Below are 25,808 nucleotides of genomic sequence, written 5' to 3'. Positions count from 1 at the left end.
TTCTTAGACATAAATATCTTGAGGGAATGAGTTGCTCAACCTGGGAATTTAGCATCATAGTTTTGGGAGACACCAAGGTCAATTGGTATAAAATAGTCCCTAAAGGCAGTGTTCTACATCCTACTTTGGCTAGTAGTGACTGGGCTCTTAAAAGCTTGTGAGTGGCCATCTAAGGTGTAACTATTGATTTCTCCCCATCAATTGGAAAGAAGAGTTACAAGTATCAAAGACACATGGGAACAATCCAGTGTGCAAATGGACCATGCGAGCCTCAGTCTCCATGATCCTGAGACCAGAAGAACTAGTGCCCACCTACCAATACCAACTGCTCTAGAGCCCATTAGAATGCCCTAGATTGAATAGGAGGAAAATGTGGGACAAAATTCAAAATCATAAAAACAGCCAGGTGTACTAGTTGGCTAGAGACTGATGAATCCACCAAGACTGTGGCCCTTAGTTGCCATTCAGATCTGGAACTACTCACTGCTATGGCTCAATTTTCAGCCAAACAATAGATACATCCACAAGGGAAACAATAACACTGGAGAATTATGCATATCATAGAATAATCAATTGTTGGAGATCAAAAAGGTTACATTTACTCAAGGGCAAAGTTCAGAAGTATTAGGAAACGAGAAGTGGAAACAAAACACAGGAAGTAGGATAAATATTGTTACACTGATGGAATTGCAATCATTGAGATGAAACAAAATGTGTATGAATTGTTGAATGGAAAACAAAATATTTGCGCTGTAAACCTTCACCCAATTCACAATAGAAAATTTAAAAACACCCAAAATTCCTGCCAGTGTTTCAGTCATGTTTTGAGTAGTATAAGTACTTCTTAAGGAGTCCTGGTGGGGGTTGGTGGTTTGAACCACCAACCAGTCTGCTTCTGAATGATTTACAGCCTCAGAAACCCTGTGGAGCAGTTCTGTTCTATCCTATAGAGTTGAAATTGACATGACGACAGTAGGTTTACTTTTTTGGTTTTTAAGCTTTGTAGGATTAGTACAGGACTGCTAATCGCAAGGTTAGCAATTCAAACCCACCAGTCACTCCTTGGAAACCCTATGCAGAGTTAATATGAGTTGGGCTAGACTCCACACTAAATAGCAACAATGTATAAAATGTATACTGAGATCACATGGCTCTAACTTCAAATGTGTAAGGCAAAGTAAATGACTAACTCCAGCCTTCTGTAATTGCATTAAAGTTCTATATTCATGACATCATGGCAGCACATAGGAAAGACTGTAATATCGTTGCTAATGGAGAAAAGTAGTCATGTAGATAATCTGTTCAGTTGTTGTTTTTGTTAAAAAGTGCCATCCAGTTGGTTCTGACTCATAGTGACCCATATAGGGTTTCCAAGGAGCGGCTGGCGCGTTTGAGCCACCAGCCTTGCAGTTCAAACAGACCTTGAGGTTGGGTGCTTATCCTCGATGGCACCACACCAGGAGATTACATAAAATAGCATTTATAAATCTGTTCAGGATAAATTATAATGGTTTTCCACAAAGTCCTTATTTCAGAGTCATGGATTATCAGGTTTACTCCATCTTTCCCCTTCTTAAAGTCTCCTTGTTCCCTTCAGGCTAAAGTCCAGTCTCCTCTGCTTAACTGTTGTTGTTGTTGTTATGTGCCATCGAGTCGGTTCCGACCCATAGCGACCCTGTATAGGGTTTCCGAGGGTGTAAATCTTTACGGGAGTAGAAAGCCTCATCTTTCTCCCGCGGAGCGGCTGGTAGTTTCGAACCGCTGACCTTAAGGTTCGCAGCCCTATTCGTAACCACTACGCTACCAGAGCTCCATCCTCTGCTTAACTGGTTAGTGGGACTCCCAAGGAGGTGAGCTTGAGCTGGTTCTTAAAGGAAAAAAATGAGACAGGACAGGACAGAGATAACAGGAAATGAGGGTGTCTTGAGAATTAGGCTCCACCAGTTAAGCAGAGCCTAATTCTCAAGACACCCTCATTTCCTGTTATCTCTGTCCTGTCCTGTCTCATTTTTTTCCTTTAAGAACCAGCTCAAGCTCACCTCCTTGGGAGTCCCACTAACATAACTTCCACACTCTACCCCCCACCTTCAATAATACTTCACACTCTATATTATAGTTATTGATTTGTCTCCATATTCTAAACCTTTCCAGGAAAAAGTGATATATTTGGTTTGCATTCATGGGTTATGCTTCCTACATATCTTATATACTCAGAATATGGTTTTTGAATGAATAAATGGGAAAAATAAATGAAGCACTACATGAACTATTGGTTCTGCTGTATTATAGATCTCTTGATTTTAAGAGCTTGTGTGAGTGTATAGCAATTATTCTTGTGGCCTAGCACATGGTCTGTTCTGGAGAATGTTCCATGTGCACTGGAAAAAAATTTGTATTGTGCTGTTGGGTTGAATGTTCTGTACACATCTATGAGGTGTCAAGGTGGTTGCTTGTGTTGTTTAGTTACTGTATGTCTTTGTCAAGTTTCTTTCTGGTTGTTCTATCCTTTTTCTAAAGTGGTGTATTAAAATCTCCCATTATTGTAGATTTGTCCGTTTCTTTCTTCAAATTTATTAGAGTTTCCTTTATATATTTTGGGGCTCTTTCATTGGAGCATAGATATTATGGTTATGTCATCTTGTTCAGTTGACCTTTTAATCATCAGATAATGTCCTTTTTTAATCACTTATGCTGGTTTTTGCCTTAAAGTTTAGTTCATCAATTAGCTTGGTGTATTTTTTTCCATCCTTTAATGTGTAGTCATTATTTGTCTTTGTGTGTCTCTTGTAGACAGTATATTGAAGGATTTTGTTCTCTTCTCCATTCTGCCGCTCTCTATCTCTTAACTGGTGCATTTAATCTGTTAACATTCAGTGTAATTATCGATAAGTATGGATTAATTGCTGTCGTTATATTTGTTTTTTGGTGGTACTGATGGTTTCTTTGTTCTGCATGCCTTCCTGTGCTGAATTCATGTTTTTTTGGTGTGTTCTTTCTTGTCCGTTTCTTCATAGTTTTAATGTTGCCATGTCCTTCTTGTGTTTTCGTTTACTTGGTATGCTGTGAAGTCTTAATTTTTTTTTGAGGTTACTCTATATTAACTTTTTCCTCCATTTAAAACAGTCTGTTTTATCCTTCAATCTAACTGACCTCCTCAACACTTGGATCTTTGTTCTTATATTTTTACCTTCTTTCATATTGTAATTGTTTTGATCATAGACTGACCTCCCAGATCCTCTGAATTTGTTCTTAAAGTTTTGTTCTGTTCTAAATTCTTCCATCTGTCTACTGAGTTCTGCCACATATGTCAATCTCTGGTGGTTCTGTATTGTTGTCAGTTCTCAGTCCAAACAGCTCTCTTTAGGATGTTTTGAAGTTCTGGATTGGCTTTGACAAAGTCCCTTAGCTTCTATTTATCCTGAAATGTTTTTATTACACCATCATATTTGATTAACAGCTTTTCTAGGTAGACGATTCTTGGTTGGCAGTTTTTTTTCTTTCAGGATTGTATATATGTTTCCCCATTGCCTTCTTGCCTGCATGGCTTCTGCTGAAAGATCAGAGCTTAATTTTAATTTGCTTGCCTTTGTAAGTAACACTTCTCTTCTCCCTAGCTGCTTTTAGGATTATCTCCTTATCTTTGATTCTGAAGAGCTTGTTTATGATATCTGTTGGTGATTTTCTTTTGGGGTCTGCCCTTCCTAGGGTTCGTTGAACTTCTTGAATGCTTATCTTATTGTTTTTCAGGATGTCCGAAATTTTTCTTCCAGCACCTCTTCAACTATCTCCTCTGTGGTCATCTGTGAGTCTTACTGTTCTGGAATTCCAGTTATTCTCAGATTACTCTTCTTCATGTTGGCCCACGTGAATCTTAGACTTTCTTTAGATTTTTTTTATCCTTTTATCTGCTTGCTCTTCTATCTTAGCAGTATTGAGAGATTTGTCTTCTAGCTTGCTGATTCTACCTCCCATCTCTTCAATTTACCCTTTTGGCATACTGTCCATTTCTGTTATTTTATTGTTAATCATTTGGACCTCTTTTTGCAGGTTTCAAATTGTTTCCAGTACTATTTCTATCTTATTTGATTGTTCCTGTAGTACTTTCCTGACTTCCTCCTTATTTTTCTCAACCCCTCTGTAGAGCATTTGGATATACCTCAATATTGTTCTTCTGAATTCCCTCTCAGGCAGTTCCAAAGCCTGCCCTCCTTTCAATGGGAAGTCTAGGTCTATCTCCAGATCATTTGTTTCAGCTGCTGTCTTGTTTCTGGACACGTGCCGATATCATCAATTGTTGCTTGGGCATTTTCAATAGTTAGATGTATTTTCAATAACTAGATGAATGTATGTTGATGTATTATTAAGCTTTCTGATTGCCTCCAGATAGATGTGATCAAGAGATGGGCTCCCTTTTCATTTTTCTTATTACTCAACTTAGAGTAACTGTAGCGAATGTTGGCTGTTTATCTGGTGTACAGCAACTGGTATTGACTCTTGCCCAGATGGTGGGATGTTATAGGGTGTGATTGTAGCTTGGCTATATGATTGCAATTACAGTCTTTTCTTAGGTAACATATGGAGAGAAAGAGTCCCCCAAAGATAAAAGGAATGCCAAAACAACAACAGCAAAAAAAAAAAAAAAAAAAGCTTGGATACTACAGTCTATAATTGTAAACAAACAAAATCCCACAGCAAACTCTGAGTATTTTTTATTTAACACTTCTCTCTCCGTCTGCTCTAGTCATTCTGGAGGGCATTCAATTTTAATCAGTTCCTGTTGACTCCTCACCCTTCCTCAGTTCTAGGCCCAGTGGTCTTTGCTGAACAAATATGTGCACATACATAGTAGAACCCTCCAGGGATGGGAGGGTATCTACTTGCTCAGTCAGGCACTCCTCTAGTCACCAGAGTGCAACTGCAGACAGCAAGAGACCAATGAACAGGAAAAAAAAGTGTTCACACCTTTATCTCCGATGATCAGTCAAACTTCTGCTGTGGGAGTGCTACTCTGATCCTGCCTCTGCTCCATCATCCCCAAGATGGCTGCTCTGGGACCCAGCTGCAGCCGTAAATCAGGAAACACCACCTTTCTTGTTTCTGCTACAGATCCCACTAGCAGTAAGCCTTCAGTCCTAAATATTCCTTTATATGTAGGTCAGAGTTCTGGAACTGTCCCCTAACCCTGCTTCATCTGGTATTCTGTGTTATTGCTGGTGGAAGTCTACACAGCTCTTCTCTCTAATCCAACATCCAGTCCCACCCTCTATAGTTATTATTCTTAATGCCAGTTTCATGGAAAAAAGTTTTTAAAGTTCTAAGCAGTACATCTCCAAGACAGTTTCACTCAAGCAACAAAATGTTTATTAATAATTTACTATCACATAATTCAGTTCATTTTGAAATAGCATTCAATGTAGTATCTAATTATTTATTTTTTTCTATTTGTATGCCATCTTATTAGACTGTAAACTCCAATGCTTGCCTGTTGTTGTTGTTAAATGCCGTCGAGTTGGTTCCAATCCATAGCGACCCTCTAGAGGGTTTTCCAAGGAGCAACTGGTGAGCTTGAACCACCAACCTTGCAGTTCAAACTAACTTTGCAGTCTAGCACATTAACCCACAGTGCCACACCAGGACTCCAATGCTTGCCTAACCATCATTATTTTCCCCCCAGAGACATGTCATGAATGTCACAGATATGTTCACCAGAAATGAGTAAAACTAATGTAGTGCACTAAAGGAGCCTCACTATAGTAAGTGTTGTGGTGAAAGTATGTATGTATGCAATACAGTGGAGTAAGAAAGGAAGTAATTTTCCATTTTACTTGAGAAATTCCAGAAAGGCTCTTAAAGTGGCTGGAATTATCCATTTCTACACTGGAATGTGCATGTGCTAAGGGAACTGTAAGCAGTTCAATCTGGTGAGGACACAAGTACCTGGGGAAAATGGAGGGAAACCAAGAAATCAGACAAGACCAGGAAGCTGGACAGGACAAGGTGAGCACTTGTGTGCTCTCTGGAAAAGGGTATAATTATTGATGAGAAAAACTGCTTGCTACTCATACATACCATATGGAATGTTGTTGTTAAGTGCCGTCAAGTTGATTGCTACTCATAATCATCCTGTATAGTTTTCAAGGAAAAATGGGTGGGTTCCAACCACCAGTCTTGTGGTTAGCAGTCCAGGGCTTATCCTTCAGCGGAACACCATATGCAATAAAAACTTTAGTTGCCGTTTTATAGCTAAGAATTCTCAGAACCAAAATTATTATTGTAGTTTCCCCATATATCCTTAAGCACCATACCAAATGATATAGAAACTTCAATTGCCATTTTATAGATGAGAATTTTCAGAACCAGAATGATTATTGATAGTTTTCGCATGATTATACAGCTATGAAACGGCAAAGTTTAGAATCCAACCAAGATCTATGACCGCAAAACACATGTTTTTAACAACTGCAGTATGTTGCTCCTGTATTAGTGGGTGATTGAAATTGTAGGTAAACAATATTGCATATGCTATTGATGTTGTTGTCAAATCTGTTCTGGCTCATTAATAGCCCTATGTACAATAGAACGAAACAGTGCCCAGTCCTGCACCAACCTCACAATCGTTGTTATGCTTAAACCCCTTGCTGCTTTCATTGTGCCAACCCATCTTGTTGAGGGTCTTCTTTTTCGCTGACCCTCTACTTCACCAAGCATGATTGCCACGCCCAACAAGTAAACTCGAGTAGGGGTGGGACAGGAGATTAGAAATAAATGAAAAACACAAGACACAAAATGAGAGTAGTAAAGTTGGGACCAGGTGAGACACAGCACTCTGATGGAGATACTGTGACACCCATCTACGTTCAGCTTGTTTATTATATACAGAAATCAAAGGAGAGAGCTGGAGGCAGGAAAAAGAGTGTAAAAAATGTTTGGTGTATAGATGCAAGCAGTAAGTGGGACTTTATCGGAAGAATTTAGTTGCTAGGGAAACAGAGATAGGGCAGCAAGATGTTTTTGCAGACTAAACTGAAGACCATGGCTGCATACAAGAAAAGACTTTGCAAATTCCTTGTTCCCTGAGTCAGGCTTTGCAAATTCCTCAGAGGGCAGCCTGACCCAGAAGCAGCCCAGTTTTCTGGACCGCAAGTGTTTAATTGCAATCCTTCGGTTAAACTATCCCCAGGTCTGAGACATTCAGTTCAAATCACTCCCAACACATGATGTCATTCTTCAGACACTAGTCCCTCCTCATGATATGTCTGAAGTATAAGAAACAAAGTCTCACCATTCTGGCTTACATCTTCCAACACAGATTTGTTTGTTCTTTTGGCAATCCATGATACTTTCAGTATTCTTCTCCAGCACCATATCTCAAATATATCAATTCTTGTACAGCCTTCTTTGTTCATTGTCTTTCACCCTGGCTTGGGTCAGACTATCAATACTCCTCTCAAATCCTCTTGGTCCATCACATTTCTGTGCAAGCAAACCCAACTTTCTTCTGTTATCATTTGTGAATTCTTTGCCTGAAGGTGTTACCTTCCTGCCAGACTCCACGCTGCCTGCCAGTTAGTTGTTGTTGAGTACTGTCGAGTTGGTTCCGACCCATAGCAACCCTGTATAGATTTCTGAAGAGTGACTGATAAGTCTGAACCACCGACCTTGCTGTTCAAATTGACTTTGTAGCTGAGTGGATTAACTCACAGAATTATACCAGGAGTCCTGCCAGCTAGTGGTGCTGATGAAATAACACACCCTTCTCTTACCCTGTTGTTGTTGTTATGTGTCGTGGAATTGGTTACGACTCATAGCGACCCTGTACAGGGTTTCTGAAGCTGTAAATCATTATGGGAGCAGAAAGCCTCATCTTTCTCCCACGGAACAGCTAGTAGCTTCAAACTGCTGACCGTGAGATTAGCAGCCCAATTAGTAACCACTGTGCTACCAGAACTCCCTTACCCTAGCAACCCTCTTATGATTAAGGAGAGTGAGTAGAAAAAGATCCCAGCTTCCTCACCCCGTGGTGTCATAACTCTGAAGCATATGGTCCACACTTGTTCTCAGGGTTCCTCAGCTGGTTAAGTTCCATTTGCCAACAGTGATAACTACTTGATGATAAACCCTTAAGAAGCTTCATTCCCTTCCTTTCATTCCCTTGCCTCACTTTCCCATCTCATCCTGGTTTTTTCTTGGGAATGCCTTCAAAAGTAGCTACTTACATTTAAAATCTTTGGTATCAGATTCTGGGGAAACTTAAAGAGGGGTAATAAGAACACATTATATCAAATTGGTTACAGTCTTTTCGTCATTTAAATTGATATAAAAATGAGTTTCTTTGTAGCAAGATATTTATACATGTTTTTAATGTTTTTCAGAATTCATGAGTTCTACATATTTTTAAGGCTAATGAAAACTTACACTATAGAAAGATTAGATAACACCTTCTCCAGCAACACAGGTATGAGGAGTCACTTAATGTCCATTCACGCAACATCAGACTGCATATATGTCCATAGTCCCATAAGGTTATAGTAGAGTTCAGAAATCCTTACTGAAGAATGGGACAGTTGTACAGAGATTAGATCTAAATCTCACTAGCTCTCCAGGTCCCACATTCACCCTAGCACTGGGGTGGCAGTGGGAGGGGGTTCTAGCACCCATCCCCTGCTACCTGTCCCAGCTCACTTGTCCCACTGTGCTCGCCACTGGCTGGGACAGTGCAAATGCTGTTGGAGCCACTGAGCAGGATGCTCTACCTTGACCACTTGGACCAAGCCGCCGGCATGTGACACCAGGGTTGAGGTCACAGCAGTTCCCACAGTGGCAGCTGCCTAACATTAGAACTATAGCAATTGCAGGAAGAGGAGCAGAAGAGGCAGCTGGGGGAGGAGGGGCAGGCAGTGCTAAATGGGAAAGGCAAGAAGGGAAAGGAGATTGCTATGAGTCTGGCTGACCCACTGACTAGACAGACAGTGTATGCCTTGGTGATGGACCAGGTGTGGCTCACAGAACGAGCAGCTGGCAGTGACCACACAGGACCCTAGGTCCCTAGGTCCAGTGGCACAGGACCTAGTCTGACTTCCTGTATGCCGCTCTCTGTATATAATAATGGTGCTGGCACAGTGTCCTAATCACATACCATCCTATTTCACAAAATGTATTGTGGCCGTTCAGCAGCACGTACATGCATGTCCTTGTTCTAATGGGTATTTTCTTTTTTCAGCATTGCTAATTCAGCAGTTTAAAATCGCTCTTGCTATTTTATGTTACTTCTTAGGTTAAACTTTTTTCATGTGAGTTACCAGTTCATTGATCTGTCCATCATTATATTGGGAAATTTGCCTTCATTGAATTATTTTGTTGTGGTGGTTAAGTGCCTCAAATCAGTCCCAACTCATAGCAACCAGTGTATATGTTTCTGAGGAGCAGTTGGTAAGTTTAAATTGCTGACCTTAATGGTTAGCAGCCCAATGCTTATCCAGCAGTGTGACAGGATCCTTAAATTATAAGATTATCAATGTCCCTGTCATATATTGAAAATAAAATTCTAGTTTCTTACTTGTCATGTGAGTTTGTATATATTACCGAGAATTCAATAATTTTTCAGAGTTTTATTTAGTCAGATTCTCTTCTCAGTGTGATTTCTGCCTTTGATATAATGCTTAGTGAATCCTTTCCAAGTCTAAGACTATATAATCATTAATATGTCCTGGCATTTTTTAGGATTCCTTTGTGTAATATATTAGGAATCCTTGGGTAGCAACCAGATAAGCATTTGGCTACTAATTGAAAGATTGTAGAGTTTCAAATGCACCCAAAATCTAGTTGAAGGAAAAATCTTAGCAGTTTACTTCCAGAAGATTGCAGCATTTAAAACCCTATGGACTGGACTTCAAACAAGATGGCAGACTAGGCAGAAATACTATTTATCTACAACAAATATATGAGACCAAATAAGACAGACATAGATGAAAATCCTGGAATCTTGAATTTCAGAGGAAACATTAGAGAAGTGGATTGAATACTTGTTTGAAGGAGAAGCTGAGAAAGGATGTCAGGAGAGGGAGGCTGAATGATAAATGGCTGACCAGACACAGTGCAACCATCTTGAACTTTTGTGAGCAGCTTTGGTAACAGAAGGTGGCCTGGTAGAGTACATCCACACAGGTGATGGAAAGGAGAAAGCAACTGTGCCATATAGCTCCATTCACTGGGCAAGAGCCAATACCAGTTTCTGTACCACATGATCAATAATAACAGCAACCAACACCAGCGAAGCCCACCCTAAACTGAAGTGCATGAACAGCAAATAGTATTTTCTTTCTCTAACTACACACACAGGAGACAATTGGTGAGGGCCTAAGAATGCAATCATCTATTAAATGCAAATACGACAACACTACACAATGTCCCAGAAGCAGCAGACAATTTTAACTCACAAAGAAACAAGAGAGGATGACTCAAACTAATGACCAAGATACAGATCCAGAAAACATTTCGGAGGAAGAAAAGGTTATGGAACTCATGGAAAACGCATTCAAAAGAATGACATTTAGGCACCTTCAAAGGATTGACAGGAAGATCAAGAAAAGCAAGAACACGGGGAAAAGAACAAACAGACAAGATAAATGCAATTAGAAATCCAGATTAATACTAAGATTTCAGAAATGAACAATACATTGAAAGAGCAAAGGAATAGATATGAAGCAATGGAAGCACGAATAGGTGAGCTTGAAGATAAATCTCTCAATACTAGTAAACTAGAAAAACAGCAAAGAGGAATAATTTACAGGTGATAGGAATTAGAGTCCTGGTATGGCGCTGTGGGATAATGCACTGGACTGCAAGGTCTGTTTGAACTGCAAGGTCAGTAGTCTGAACTCATCAGCCTCTCGGCAGAAATCCTATACAAAGTTGCTATAGTTTAGAACCAACTCAACAGCACTTAACAACAACAACAGGAATTACAGAACAGGAAGAAACTATTTAAAAAAGAAAAACAGAAAATTGTCAAAGAGCTGATGGAAGAAAACTTCCCTAACATCATAAAAGATGAGAAAATAAGCAAACAAGCTGATAGAACCCCAAACAGAATATATTCCAAAAGAAAATCACCAAGACATTTCATAATCAAACTTTTCAAAACCAAAGACAAGGAAAGAATCCTGAGAGTAGTTTGGGAATAATGAAAATTACCTACAAAGGAGTACCAGTAAGACCAAGCTTTTATTTCTCAGTAGAAACCATGTAGGAAAGAAGGCAATAGGAAGACATATATAAAATTCTGGAAGAAAAAAATTTCCAACCTTTAAGAATTATATACCCAACAAAGCTGTCCTTCCCATATGACAATGAAATTTGTACATCTCCAGATAAATAGAAATCAAAAGAATTTATAATAACCAGGCCAACTTTACAAAAAGTACTAAAGTTAGGTCTTTGGACTGAGAACCAACAACAAACAAAAATGTATTTGATTCATGTATTTGACAACCCCACCCAAAATTCAATCCAGATACAAAAGTATTTAAAGAAGAGCAAACCTATGAGACTGAAAACAAGGAACCAGAGATTTCAATTTATAATGAAGTCAACTACAATGCAATAGCACCACAAAAGAATACACAGGAAAGTGACAGCTATGAGTATGCAAAACATTTTACAGCATGGATGAACCTGGAGGATATTATGCGGAGTGAAATTAGTCAATCAAAAAAGGACAAATACTAAACCAGCGTTGATTCATGAAGGGAATTCTGTATAATTTGAAAGCAGTCTACATTAAGATGTAGTTGTCTTATCAATATTTTTGTATATTTGATAAATTCTGAAATTCCAAATAATATTAGGGGGGATGGGGAAATGAAAACAGATTGATGAGATGTTCCAAACAATATAAACAATGCTTCCAACAAAATGCAAATAGCAGCTAAGCAAATTTTCTAGCAGAGCCAGTTTATAAAAAGAACTAAACCATAAAATGGTAACTAAAATACAACCACAGAAATTATTATCATCCTATCTCTGCTTGATTGCTGTTCCTTTACCAAAGGGAACTCAAAAAAATAAATAAACTCACTGCTATCAATTTAGACTCATAACACCCTGTATTGGGTTTCCAAGGCTGTAAATCTTTCCGAGAGCAGAAAGTTCTATCTTTCTTCTACAGAGCGGCTCTTGGGTTTAAACTGCCAGCCTTGCAGTTAGCAATCCAGTGCTTACAGCAGAGTGCCATCGGGGCTACTTTCCTTCTTCATGTCCTCTTCTGAATATGGCTTTTCCAGTTCATAATGACCCATACCAGTCCATTTCAAGTCACTAACGCCTAGGCTATAGATCTTTGTGTGTACCATCTCATTTTTGATGACTTCCAATTTTCCTGGGTTCATACATCATATAGTCCATGTTCCAATTACTAATGAATATTTGCAACTGTTGTTTCTCATTTTTAGTTGTGCCCTACCAGCAGGTCCCAAAAGCTTTTCTCTGTCCACATCATTAAGGTCAACTCTCTGGTAGCATGGTGGTTATGAATCAAGCTGCAAATCGCAAGGTCAGCAGTTCGAAACTACCAGCTGTTGCACGGGAGAAAGATGAGGCTTTCTGCTCCCATAAAGATTTACAGCCTCGGAAACCCTGTACAGGCTTGCTATGAGTTGGAACCGACTCCACGGCACATCACCACCACCACCACCACTTTGGAGAGGCTACTTTCGCCCGTTGTATTTTGAGTGCTTTCTGATTTCGGGCACATTTTCCGGTACTATATCAGATAATGTTCTTCTGATATTCATAAGGTTTTCAATGACTGACCATTCAGACTGGTCTGCCTTTCCTTCATCCTAGTCTAGAAACTCCATCATGGTTGACCCCTGCTGGTATTTAAAATACCATTGGTATAGCTTCCAGCACCATAGCAACCCACAAGCCACCACAGTACAACAAACTTCACAAACCATTGGTGGACCAGAGGGTGTACAGGTTAATAGTTCTGAAGCTACTTTATATATATAGTAGGGTTGTGTACTTTTTGTGTATACATTGCAGCAGCAATTGGCTCAAGCATAGCAACGATTGTGAGGTTGGCCCTGGACTGGGCAGTGTTTCGTTCTGCTGTGCATAGGGTCACTATGATTCGGTACCGACTTGATGGCACCTAACAACAAAGTATACTTTATAAGGAGTCTGGTAGCAGAGTGGATTTAGAACTGGCCTGCTAACCTCAAGGTCAGTAGTTACAATTTACCTGCCTTGAAAACCCTATTGAGTCCTGGTTTGGTGTGCTGGAAGACAAGTACTGAACTGCTGACTGACTGCAAGGTCAGTTGTTCACACCCACTAGTAGCTCCTCAAAAACCCATTGACTATGAATCAGAACTGACTCAGCAGCACTTAACAATAATATACTTTGTATGTATAAGGGCAAATCAAAAAATATTACTACTAGGTTTCTAATTTGTATAAGTATGGGTTTATTCCAACAAAACATGCATAAGCATGTTTCTGCAAGGAGTGGATGTTGTTGTTAAGTGACATCGAGTCCGTTCTGACTCATAGCGACGCTGAACAGCGTTTCCGAGGCTGTAAATCATTACGGGAATAGAAAGCCTCATCTTTCTCCCGTGGAGAAGGTGGTAGTATCGAACTGCTGACCTTGCAGTTTGCAGCCCGATTCGTAACCATTACAGTACCTGTAGACAAATTATTTCAGTAATTTGTTGTTGTGAAGTCAGTTCTGACTCATAGTAACCTTGTATAGTGCTTCCAAGGAGCAGCTGGTGAGTTTGGACTGCTGACCATGTGGCTCAAAGTGACATCTGGTCCAGTGCTTTCAGTAATACACTTGTCTTAATCTTACTAAGAAACCTTGCAAAAATAAGGTCCATTTGAAACAGTGGCTTTCAAGGGGATCTGCTTGTCCAATTAAATTCAGGGTAGAGAGATCAACTGGCAAGGTTATGGCTACAGATTTTTAGGATTCCTGAGAGGTAATCTTGGTAGATTTTTTTCGAAGGACACAGGATGATCACGGGATTTTGAAGTTATAAGGAAATTGCTGCGTTTGTGAGAAAAAGGGAAGTTGGGCCCTGGATTTTCTTTTTCCCCACCACAACAATGTATCTGATTATTCTTCAAGGGTAGAGTGAGAATTTCATTGAGAAACCTTACCCCATTTACCCTACAGCCCTAATCTTGCCCCTTCAGACTTCTTTTTGTTTCTAAAACTCAAATAATAAAAGAAACAAGATATAAGAAACTAGAGGATACTAAAACAGCCATTTGGACATGATGTAAATCAAAGAGTGCAGAATTCTTTGGAGGAGAGTTTGTTGTTGTTAAATGCTATCAAATCAGTTTTGACTCATAGCTACCCTGTAATAGGGCTTCCAAGAAGTGGTTTGACCTTGTGGTTCAAACCATCCTTGAAGTCCAGTGCTTATCCTACAGTGCCACACCAGGAGTAAAGGTTAGAGAGACAGAAATACTGTCTTCAAAAGTGTTTAGAACTAGATGGAGAATATGTTAAGGAAAAATTGCTTTATATTGCGATTTTTGTTTTAATAAAGGTTTCTATTGCCCAGAGAAATAGGCTTCCTGTGGAGCCTTTGCAGTGTATAGAACTAAATCTCAAAAAAGACTTGTGTAATTTCCCAAAGCTGCAGATTATTGTTGTTGTTTGTTGTTGTTGTTAAGTGCCATCGAGTCGGTTCCGACCCATAGCGACTCTGTACAGGGTTTCCGAGGTTGTAAATCTTTACGGGAATAGAAAGCCTCATCTTTCTCCCGCGGAGCGGCTGGTAGTTTTGAACCACTGACCTTAAGGTTCACAGCCCGATTCATAACCACTACGCTACCAGAGCTCCTATTGTTAAGTGCTGTCAAATCATTTCCAACTCATAGCAACCCTGTATAGGGTTACTGAGGAGCAGCTGGTGAACTTGAACTGCTGACCTTGATAATCACACCGACCTTGCCGTCCTAATACTCCTAAACATTTGAAATACATTATATACCGATTTCTTATGCATTCTACATAAAATAATATGTATTCATATTCAACCCTAAGTTCATACTTTCTTGTACAGGTTACTATAAAAACTACTACAAATGGAGTGATAGTTCGGAAATGTCAGCAGATATTTTAGGTTTCTGAATTTATTTGATTTTGTTTAAAAACATTTTTAAACATCATGCAAAATAGTTCTTTCTGCATACCTCTACTAAGTTTGGATTTCTAATTTATGTTTGGAATAATTGTGTTTAATCACTAAACATTTAGTAATCGGATCCTTGTACTTTGTTTCAGGAAGAAAATGTAACAGTAACAAAGGATTTTAGAAGAGTGGAAAATGCTTATCATATGGAAGCCGAGGTATGTAATTAATACATAATTGGAAACTACATGAAATTGGGAGGACAATTGGTACTTTTATTCTTGAAACTAAAATGTGTAAGAGAAATGCTTTTCATTGTATTTGATAAAAGAGTCTTTCTTAAAAGATATTTGGAAAAACCCAAAAAATTATTGAGTTGGTAAGTTTTTTGCTATATAAGGTTATATCACAATGAGAAAAAATATATATAGCAAGGGAGATGTAGCACTTTAATAATCACTTGAATAAAATTTTTGCAATATTATATCCTAGTGAGCAGGAAACACTACAAGAGACAAATTTATTCTTTTCAGATTAAGAAAAACAGTAAGATCATAGCATAAAGAACTGGAACACTTTTCAGTGGTCTTGTGTTTCACACTACAATTGTATCATCGTGTGGTAAATTAATGATTATTTTTTAAAAAACCTATTTAACATTTATAGAATTGAAATTTTTCATTACATTCAGTTAGTGTAAAATTTGGTTCCTACAGCTGCCTATACTTTTTTTTCTCTTTATTTACATAACTTTAATTTTAACAGCAATATTAATTGTTCCCTTTCCCAAATGAATATATATACAAGAATAAGGTATAATTTTATAGGCATATTGAGTTAATCATTCCAGTTGTATTCCTTTAATTACTGTGTTAAACAAGCCATATTTTTAGCTATTAGATTCTCTTATATAACTAATATTTTGAAATTAGTTTCTGAAAATAATGTAGATATTGTAGAGCACTGTGAAAGCACATAAGGATATCACATAGGTTGCTACCACACAGAGGCAAGCACTGCTAATGTTTTGGAACATATATTTAAAATATTTATTTGCCTATTTTTTACAGTAAGCATATATGTATACATTTGCAAAATTGAAATTACATGGATATATTTAGCCTTTTCTATTGATATATTATTAATAATTTACCCATTTATCAATATTCCTTAGAACAGTACATTTTAATATTAGCGTAGTGTTCAGCAATGTTTTTTTCACCACAGATGTGTTTAAACATTTATTGGTTCTAAGCATTCAAGAAGTTAGAACTTCTTACTATTTTAACTAATGGTACAATAAACCTCTATCATATGAATATTTATGTATGTATCTGAAGTTTCCCTGACAATTAAAACTTACAAGTTTAATTGGTAGAAAAAGTTATAAATATTCTTGATACAGATTGTGAAATTGTCTTCCAGAAATAATGTACTAATTTTTAGTCCTTTGAATAATGGGTGTTTTGGGGTTTTTTGCTTCTTTACATATTCAGCTATTTAAAAAATCTCTACTATGACATTTTTTTTAACAGTTTTCAAAATTTAAGTACATGGTTTAATTCTGAATTTTTTTGGTAAAAATGTCTAAATGTTTTCCTGTATTTTTTTTGCTTATGTGTGTTATTTAATGACTTTTCCGTTTATGTCATCTTAACTCTATCTCTATTTGCTTTTCCTGATACTCTATTCACTTACATGAATTCTGTATTGATGGAAGTTTTAAATATTTTGTTTGCTGTGTTTGTGGAAAATATTCCTAGTAATACCACAACTTTGGAAAAAAGAGAAATATTTCATAAACAATATTAATGTTATTTTGGTAGGAGAGTATGGAGGGGTAGAGGGCTTGGGGTAGGTACCTTTACTTTAGTAAAAGTCTACTTCACGTGGATTTCAGAGGTTAGTGTAAGAAAAAAGTCATAGAAAATTTAAGAAGAAATCATAGGGTAATATCACTAATCTAAAAGTGGTAAATGCGTCTTTAATCATACAATGAAGGAAATTACTATGGAAAAAAATAAGATTGTTGTTAAGGGCCATCGAGTTGGTTTCGATTCCTAGTGACCCTACATAGAGTTTTCAGGGAGTGGCTGGTGACCCCGAACTGCTGACCTTGAAGTTGAGTGCTCATCCTATGGCACCATACCAAGACTCCAAATTAAGATTAGACCATTAAAAAATATACAACCTAGAGGTTTAATGTGCTTTTTTTTCTTATGTTTAAAAGTGCTTTGTTTTATTTAAAACAACTGCTGAGAGAATTTTACAACTTAATTAAGATTCTAGAAAAAAATTAAATACATTGTCTTCAAATAAATTTTTCATAATTAAGATTTTTATTCGTGCCCTGTTTATTTCTGTTGCCTTTTGGTGGTATTGGCTATGTGCCGTGGAGTTGGTTCCGACTCATAGCGACCCTGTACAGCGTTTCCGAGGCTGTAAATCTTTACGGGAGCAGAAAGCCTCATCTTTCTCCCGTGGAACAGCTGGTAGTTTTAAACTGCTGACTTTGCAGTGTGCAGCCCAATTCATAACCACTACGTTACCTTTTATACACCCTCTTAATGAAGTCTTCCAAGTCATTTTCTACTACTCACTTTACGAATAGGAGTCATACATTCATAGACTATGTTTCTCTGAGGAGTCCTGGTGTGGCAGTTTAGGATAAAGCACTAGACTGCAAGGATTTTTTTAACAAAAAGGTCAGTGGTTCAAACTCAGCAGCTGCTCCTTGGAAATCTTATACAAATTTGCTATGAGCCGAAACTGACTCTATTGCACCCAACAACAAATAGCAACAGTCTTTCTCTGTAAAATAACCTAGTGCCAAAAATTCCATAAGGAAAATACTGAACCCATTGTGCTTCAAACTCTCCTTGTTTGTCCTGATTATCTGTCAGCAACAGAATTATCTTTTAGCTACATAAAAACATTGCCAACCAATAGCAGTTCCACTAAATCCACATATTTCTTCAGTTATCGGTGTCATCACTTCTCTACTTTCAAATCAAACAGGACATTTCAACTTTCACTAACAAACTTTTAAAAATGATTTGCCTTAGTAAGGCAACTGAGTATATCCTCCCAAGGTGAAGTTTGTTTTGTTTTGTTTTTTAAGTGTTTGTTGTATATTGAGTGATAGTTTAGATGGGAGAACATCATTTTTGTACTCAACTTCCTGTATTTTGTATCACTGTAATGATTACAATCCCCTTTATGCATCACCTTTTAACAATATTTACTTCTGTTCCCTCTGGAGTGTTTTGTTTTTGATGTACACAAAAACACTCAGGAATATATAATCATTTAAATAACCCAAGGGCACATTCTGCAAACCTGCCTGCTGTCCATGATTCTAGAGTCCTCAGCTATTCTTTTTGTCCGTGTCATCATCTTTTCCTCCATCTCTGGTGTCACTGCTTCTCTAGATAGGGTCCCACATTCTGCTCATGCTCTTCTCCTTTGATGGTCCTAGGGTCTTCTGTTCCTGGAATGTATACCTACATTTTTTTAATTTATCTTTAAAGTATCAAAGTTTTACAGATCAGAGTATATTCTAGCTGTGATTAGATTACTAGCTTCTGATTTTAAACATTTTAGGGTATGTGCCTAGACTGGGATTCCTCTTTGTCACAGGAATCAAAGAGTGGGGTATGAGGTGAATCTTTTTTATGTAGTCAGAAGAATCTTTGCCTTTAGACTCTAAAATACCTCAAAAAAATCACCTGTTCCTACCTTCCGGCAGATAATACATTATTATTGTAAATGTGTCATCTTAGACTCAGTTTGCTCAGTGTAAGACTTTGTGATGACTACATAGAAAATAAGAATTAAAAAGGAAAATGGATTCTTGCATCTTGAGATAGTAACCCACACTACACCCTTTTACCCTAAGTTATTTTAATAGTTTTGTGATTTTGCCACTTAAAACTTAACTACTTCAAAGAATGTTTAAATTACTCACAATGACTTTAGGAATCCATTTGACAGAAGTAATTTTGTATACAGACAGAAAAGTATCTTCCAAAACAAAATAAGATAAGCAGCATTCTGGAAGGCTTCCAAATTGTAGAGATCAGAAGCTGGGAGTATGTTATAGCATGAATTCAGTAGTCGTTATTACCTGTTAGGACTTCTGATTTAAGAGGAAAAGGAAGCAGTCTTAGCAACATAACAGCCTTGCATCATGGAAAATTGGAGTGTTTTTCAGGCCATTGAGTTGTTCAAGGGACTGACCCTTAGTAGAGAAAGAGTGTATTAAAACTGCTTGTTATACCGTGACATATGCACAGCTATACTCAGTGAAGCTCGCTAAAAACTGTGCTCCTCTTCCTTCAGTTTTACTTGATTTTGTAATATAGTTTACATTCAGATTACTCAAGTACATTTAGTATGGTGATGATTATGTGCCGTGGAGTCAGTTCTGACCCAGCCATCCCGTATATGGTTTCCGAGGTTATATCTTCATGGGAGCAGAAAGCCTCATCAGTTCCACTAAATCCACATATTTTCTTTCTCCCACAGGACCACTGGTAGTTTCAAACTGCTGACCAATACACCCCCATTCATAACCAATACACTACCAGAGCTCCTTGTATTTTGTATAGGACTTCCTAATAGCACAACTCTTGCATTATACAATCTAACAGATAGTTGTCTTTTGTCAACACCAATAGTCAGTGGAGCCATGAGGGTGGGGCATAAGGTACAAAGTATGTCAAACTGTACATAAACATTGGTATATGAATTTGTGGCTGTAGCTGTAACAAGCACTCAAACTGTATGTCTTACATACTCCAGTGTTTTCATGGACAGTTAAATATATGGAATAAGATTAGATTGGAAAATAGTACTTTCCATTTAACATCTAAAATTTTCATCCTGAAAGACATTTAAGATATCTTTTAGCATCCCACCTAGCCTGCTGAGAGTGCTATGACTCTGGAATAATCACTGGACTGCTAACCACTAGGTCAGTTGTTTGAGCTCACCATCCATGCCTTAGGAGAAAGATGAGGCTGTTTGCTCCTGTGAAGATTTACAGCCTCAGAAATAGACCCTATAGTGGGTCGCTATGAGTCGGAAGCGATCAGACAGCACTTAACAGTAATAACTGTCACCTGGTGTGGGGCCACGGGATGATGGACTTGACCACAAGGTCGCTTTGAACAACAAGATCCTTGGAAACCCTGTACAGGGTCACTATGAATTGAACCAACTCTGTGGCACTAACAACAACAGCAACAAATCCTGCCATCTCCCCTTGTTTTCATGATAAGTATATCATTAAAGGCTAAGAATTTAAGTGACTTGTTTAAGACCGGATGAGTGGTTATATATGGGATGACAGGTATTGAATTAAAATTCTATTTTTGAAAGACCCAGAGAGAAAATCAGCTTTGAAAAATCTAAAACTTGCAACTTAACTTACTGGTGCTGAGCTCAAAAGGACTTTATGGTCTTCAATAGCTTTCTGAAAGTTAAAATGGCAAGTTTTATTGTATGAGCCTCAAGTCATCTCACCCAGATACTTTACAGAAGGTACCCAATGCTCCTTAAACTAGGAATTCGATTTAACAAAAAATTTAAAGCACCAAAAAGGGGGTCACATAAGCTTGATTGGGCACTTGCAACTCACTGTAGAAAGGCTGAGAGAAGAAGACAATGATGGAGTAGTTCAATTAGAAATACTAAGAACTCAGGATGCTTTCATACAGATAGTAAAAATGAGAAAGAAAATTTAAAATGCTCAACCACAGACTGAAATAGAAATTTTGAAAAACCTAATATCTAATATGGACAATAGTGTTGTTTTTGTTAAGTGCCTTCAAGTCAGTTCCGACTTATAGAGTCCCTGTATTGATCTCCGTGGAGTGGCTAGTGAGTTTAAACTGCCAACCTTTAGGTTAGCAGTCCAGACGGACAATTTTAAAAACCCACATTTTGAGGTGCTTGGACAGAAAATTAAAACAGTTTGTGCTGGAGAAAGGTTTATTTGGACTTTGATACCATAAATAGAAAATCTCTGCCTTACCTTACCAAAACAAACAACAAACAAACCCTGGCTTTGTGAGGCCTATGTCACTGCTCTTTGTACTTCATCACACTGTTTTCCTGCCACACAATCTCAGCATTAACAGGAGGTGGCCAGGCCTGTGAGGAGATTGCCTGGATTGAGGATCTGCTGTAAATGGCAATGTTTAGGAAAAAGAAATAGATTACAGTAGAAGAGTGATTTTTGAAGATTTTTTAAATTGCCCCCAGCTGCATTTTCTAGTCCTGGTGCCGCTGTAGAATCAGCACAACGTTGGTGGTTCAAGCCCACCAGCCACTCCACAGGAAAAGGATGAGGCTTTCTGCTCCCATAAAGATTTACAGCCTTAGAACCCTATACAGGGTCACTGTGAGTCAGAATCAAGTTGATAGCAGTAGGTTTAATATGAAAGTAGACTTGAAAACTACAGCCATTGAAGGCCAAGATGAGATCGTTTTGCCTACTGCTGCTAGTGCTGTTTAGCTGAGATAATAGCAGAGAGGATTCCATCTTGAATGAATTTTAAAGAAAATTCAAATTGTATGCAAACATTTTAAGTACATATCATGCCAGATTATACCTGAAATACATAGATGTTAATTTATCGTATCAATAAACACCTGAGTTAGGGAACAAAGAAACCCAAAAACACAGACATTTTAAGTAGGATAAAGGAATATGTCTCTCTTTTAGAGACAGTCGGCCAGCTCTACTTTATTAACCACAACTTACATCTCAATATCCTTGGTAGCTGCTCCAGCTCCCACCTTTATAACCTGTCATCTCAGACGTAGGAAAGGAGAAAGGTCAAGAGGAAGTAAGAGCTATTCTCTCACTGCTTACATTTCTTTAGTCAGAACTCGGGTTCCTGGCCACATTTAATTGCAAGGGACTTGGAAATGTAGTGATGTGCCAATGACCAACTAACAGGTAAAGTCTATTATTAAAGAAAAAGGAAATAATTTTGATGCATCGATTGTATGCTCTGCCATACCAACCCATTAAAAGATCATACCTGAAATCTTGGTTTTATTGGCACCATAACTCACTGAATCATAAGGCTACTGGCCGTATAACCAAAACTAAATCAAAACCTACTGCCACCGAGTCTCTTCCAAGTCATAGCAACCTTATGTAACATTTCCAAGACTGTAAATCTTTATGAGAGCTGCCAGTCTCATTGTTAGCCCTTGGAGCAGTTAATGGGTTGAACAGCCAACCCTGTGGTTAGTAGTCTAATGCCTAGCACAGTGCCACTGGGGTTTCTTAGACTAAATCAAACCAGTTGCCATTGAGTCCGTTTTTATTCATAGTGACCTCATGTGTTGCAGAATACAGTTATGTTACATAGGGTTTTCATGGCTGTAACCCTTAGGAAGCAGGTCACCAGGCCTTTGTACCGAGGCACCTTTGGGTGGATTCAAACCTCCAACCTTTTTTTAGTAGCCAAGCATTGTAACCATTTGTACCACCAGAGACTCTAATGACCACATACGCCATTATAAATATTTACATTTAATAATACTTTGATATCTTTAGGATAGATAAGGAGCTCTGGTAGCATAGTGGTTACGAGTCAGGTTGCTAATCTCAAGGTCAGTAATTTTGAAACTACCAGCGGTTCTGCAGGAGAAAGATGAGGCTTTCTGCTCCCGTAAAGATTTACAGCCTCGGAAAACTTGTACAGGGTCGTTATGAGTCGGAACCAACCTCACAGCACATAACCACCACCATCGTCTTTAGGTCAATGGTAGTGCTGTAGAATAAGCACTGGACTACTAACCCCAAGGTTAGCAGTTCAAACCCACTAGTTGCTCCATGGGAAAAAGAGGAGGACTTATGCTCCCATAAAGGATTACAGCCTTGGAAACCCTAAACTGGGTCTTGCTGTAAGTCAGAATCAACTCATGGATGAACCTAGAGGACATTATACTCAGTGAAATAAGTCAATCACAATAGGTCAAATATTGTATGAGACCAGTATTGTAAAAACTCAAGACAAAGTTTTCATATTAAAAGAAACATTCTTTGATGGTTACCAGGAGTGGCAGGGAAGGGAGAGTAATTCACTAGCTAGAAGGCGGTGGTTTTTGTTGTTAAGTTCCATCAAGTCAATACACATATTAACTCTGGTGATGGGGAGGGCAATATACAGGAAGTGGGAGGGCAGTATACAAGAAGAATGAGGTGGGCAGAAGAATGATACAGATAGACGATGACTCAGGGAGGTATGCCTGGGCTAAAGGGGATAGAGGTAAATAGTGATATTAATTATGCAACCTTGGAACAACAGTATTCTGTGTGTAGATACATGGACGGAGACACAGAGTATGGGAGGAAGAGTGGAATATATATATTTATATCTCCCACAAATATATGAAGTTGAAAGAGGATATTTGTACATGGGTCACCACAAGGTTGATGGTTCAAACTCACTGCTTGGAAATCCTATACAGGGTCTCTATGAGTCAGAGTCAACTTGACGAATATATCAAGGAAATTCATAAAATCTTTAGTCCAAATTCAAGTAGAAACTTCTGTTATTGTTAGGAAAGAGCCATTATGCAGTCCTTTTTAAAAAATAAGCATTCACTTTCCCATCATTTCAGTCAACTGGTTAGAAAATAGAATGTGAACAGTTTATTATAGCTTACTAGTTGTTGTGTCCTATCGAGTTGTTCCAACTCAGCAAACCTGTCTTGTGCAGGGTTTCTGAGAATAGCTGGTGGGTTTGAACTGCCAACCTTGCAGTAGGCTGTCCAGTGCTTATCATACACCGCCACAGCAGGGTCCAGCTTACTACAGAAACTTTTTTTTTTTTTTAATATATCTGTTAGTGTAGATATTGTATTCATTTTTTAAAATGAAATGCTTTGAAGTGTACTAATAGAGTATAGAAAGGATTTGCTTTTGTTAGCCCATAGAATTTAACATTGGTCAAGCACATTAATCTGTATGCAGAGAAACTCTGAACTCTGAAACTAAGGTAGCTTCTTTGTACTTCCACATACTATTTGGAGACACTGTCAATCATTACATATTAGCTGTGAGTAGATGAGGGTGGATGAAGAATCCTAAACCTGGAAACCAAACTCCTATTTTTGATTAACTACATTTCAGGTGTTAGTAATAGATTAAATGTACCAGGAAAAGAGAATTTCTTCCGTGTTTAAGGTTTACAAATAAAAGTACAGTAAGTCACATGGTACCTTTTGAGACATGTAAATTGTCTATATTTCTTATTCCAAGGAGTTATTTTGGAGTTTCAAAGATGGAGTATGGGGATGAGGGAAGAAGTTGATTTTGAACAGTAGACATGTTTAGCCCAAACACTGGGTTTTTGTTTTAAATGAAAAGCAGAAAAAAAAATGTTATCAGATTTCTCTTACAAAGATAGGCAAGTCTTTTGTATTGGCCAAGATAAAGTAACAGGTAAGAATTACCCCACTACCTGAAACAACCAAAAAAAAAATAGATAAAATATATGAAACAGTGGTTTTGAAGACTGTAGACGTCAGGTATATAATATAAAGCTCATGGATCTCAGAGATAGGAAACAAAGAGTCAAGTCCTACAATTATCCCAACTCATTATCTATAGAGATTGTTCCAGGCAGTGACACACAGAAGGGGATAGAGCATGGCAAACTCATTGAAGAAATGGAGCTGAGAGCCCAGGGAGCCCAAGATAGCTAGAAAAGAGAGAGTACCTAGACAAAGCTGCTCAAAGAACTGTAGAATAGAAGGTTCTTCTAAAGTATTCAACTGAATGCATATCAGTACATGATTATGAGGAAATGACATAATACTAGAAAAAGGACCACCCGAAAAATTAGAGGGAACAATGCTCGGGGCTCATACAGGGCCAAAATGTGCCTGATCTTGAAAACTAGGCTACAAAGTCTTACATCTCACAGATCACGAGGTAGAGAGCATGAAAGGGTTTTGCTTTATTGATGGAAAAAAATATATAGCCCTCAATGGAGCACTACTATGCTCCCAACTGAAAGCAAACCACAAATCCAAGTAATGTAATTGCATCCTAAACAAAGTTAAAGAGTATAACAACAGAAGAATACCCAACAAGATCAAATTCACAGTGCCTAGCAGCTAACCAAAGATTTTCATTAATTAAATGTAACGGGAAAATATGTTGTTGTCAAGTGCCATTGAATCACTTCCGATTTATAATGACCCTCTATAGGGTTTCCGAGGAGCAGCTGATGAGTTTGAACTGTCAGTCTTGTGGTTCAAACAGACTTTGTGGTCCAATGCTTATCCTACAGTGCTACACCAGGACTCTAGGAAAATACAAACCTTAATAAGGAGACAAATCCACTCAGAACTGACAGAATGTTAGAATTAGCAGACGATGGCATCAAAACAGTTAAAACAGTATTCCATATGTTCAAAAGGTAAATAGAGAGATGGAAGACATAAAAGAGATCTAAATTGAAATTCTGATTGTTTTTATTGAATTGTGCATATGACAAGTGTTGAATTATAAAACAGTGTGCTCTTTATATTTTTATAAGAAGTCCTGGTAGTGCTGTGGAGTAAGCATTGGACTGCTAACTGTAAGATCAGCAGTTTAAACCCATCTCTCCATGGGAAAAAGAT

General features: G+C 38.1%; 1 protein-coding gene across 1 annotated transcript in view; it reads left to right on the top strand.

The window, feature by feature from the left end:
- The window catches only part of IRAK1BP1 (interleukin-1 receptor-associated kinase 1 binding protein 1), a 46,437-nt gene that overhangs the window by 3,680 nt on the left and 16,949 nt on the right, over positions 1-25,808 (top strand). Inside the window, exon 2 of the mRNA XM_006874564.1 lies at positions 15,305-15,370. Within this exon, the coding sequence (XP_006874626.1) occupies positions 15,305-15,370 (66 nt within the window). The remainder of the gene's footprint in view (positions 1-15,304; positions 15,371-25,808) is intronic.

This window comes from Chrysochloris asiatica, unplaced genomic scaffold, assembly GCF_000296735.1.
Source record: "Chrysochloris asiatica unplaced genomic scaffold, ChrAsi1.0 scaffold00286, whole genome shotgun sequence".
In the NCBI taxonomy this organism is placed as follows: Eukaryota; Metazoa; Chordata; class Mammalia; order Afrosoricida; family Chrysochloridae; genus Chrysochloris; species Chrysochloris asiatica.
Note: the sequence above shows the minus strand (reverse complement) of the source record. Positions and strands in the feature narration are given on the sequence as shown.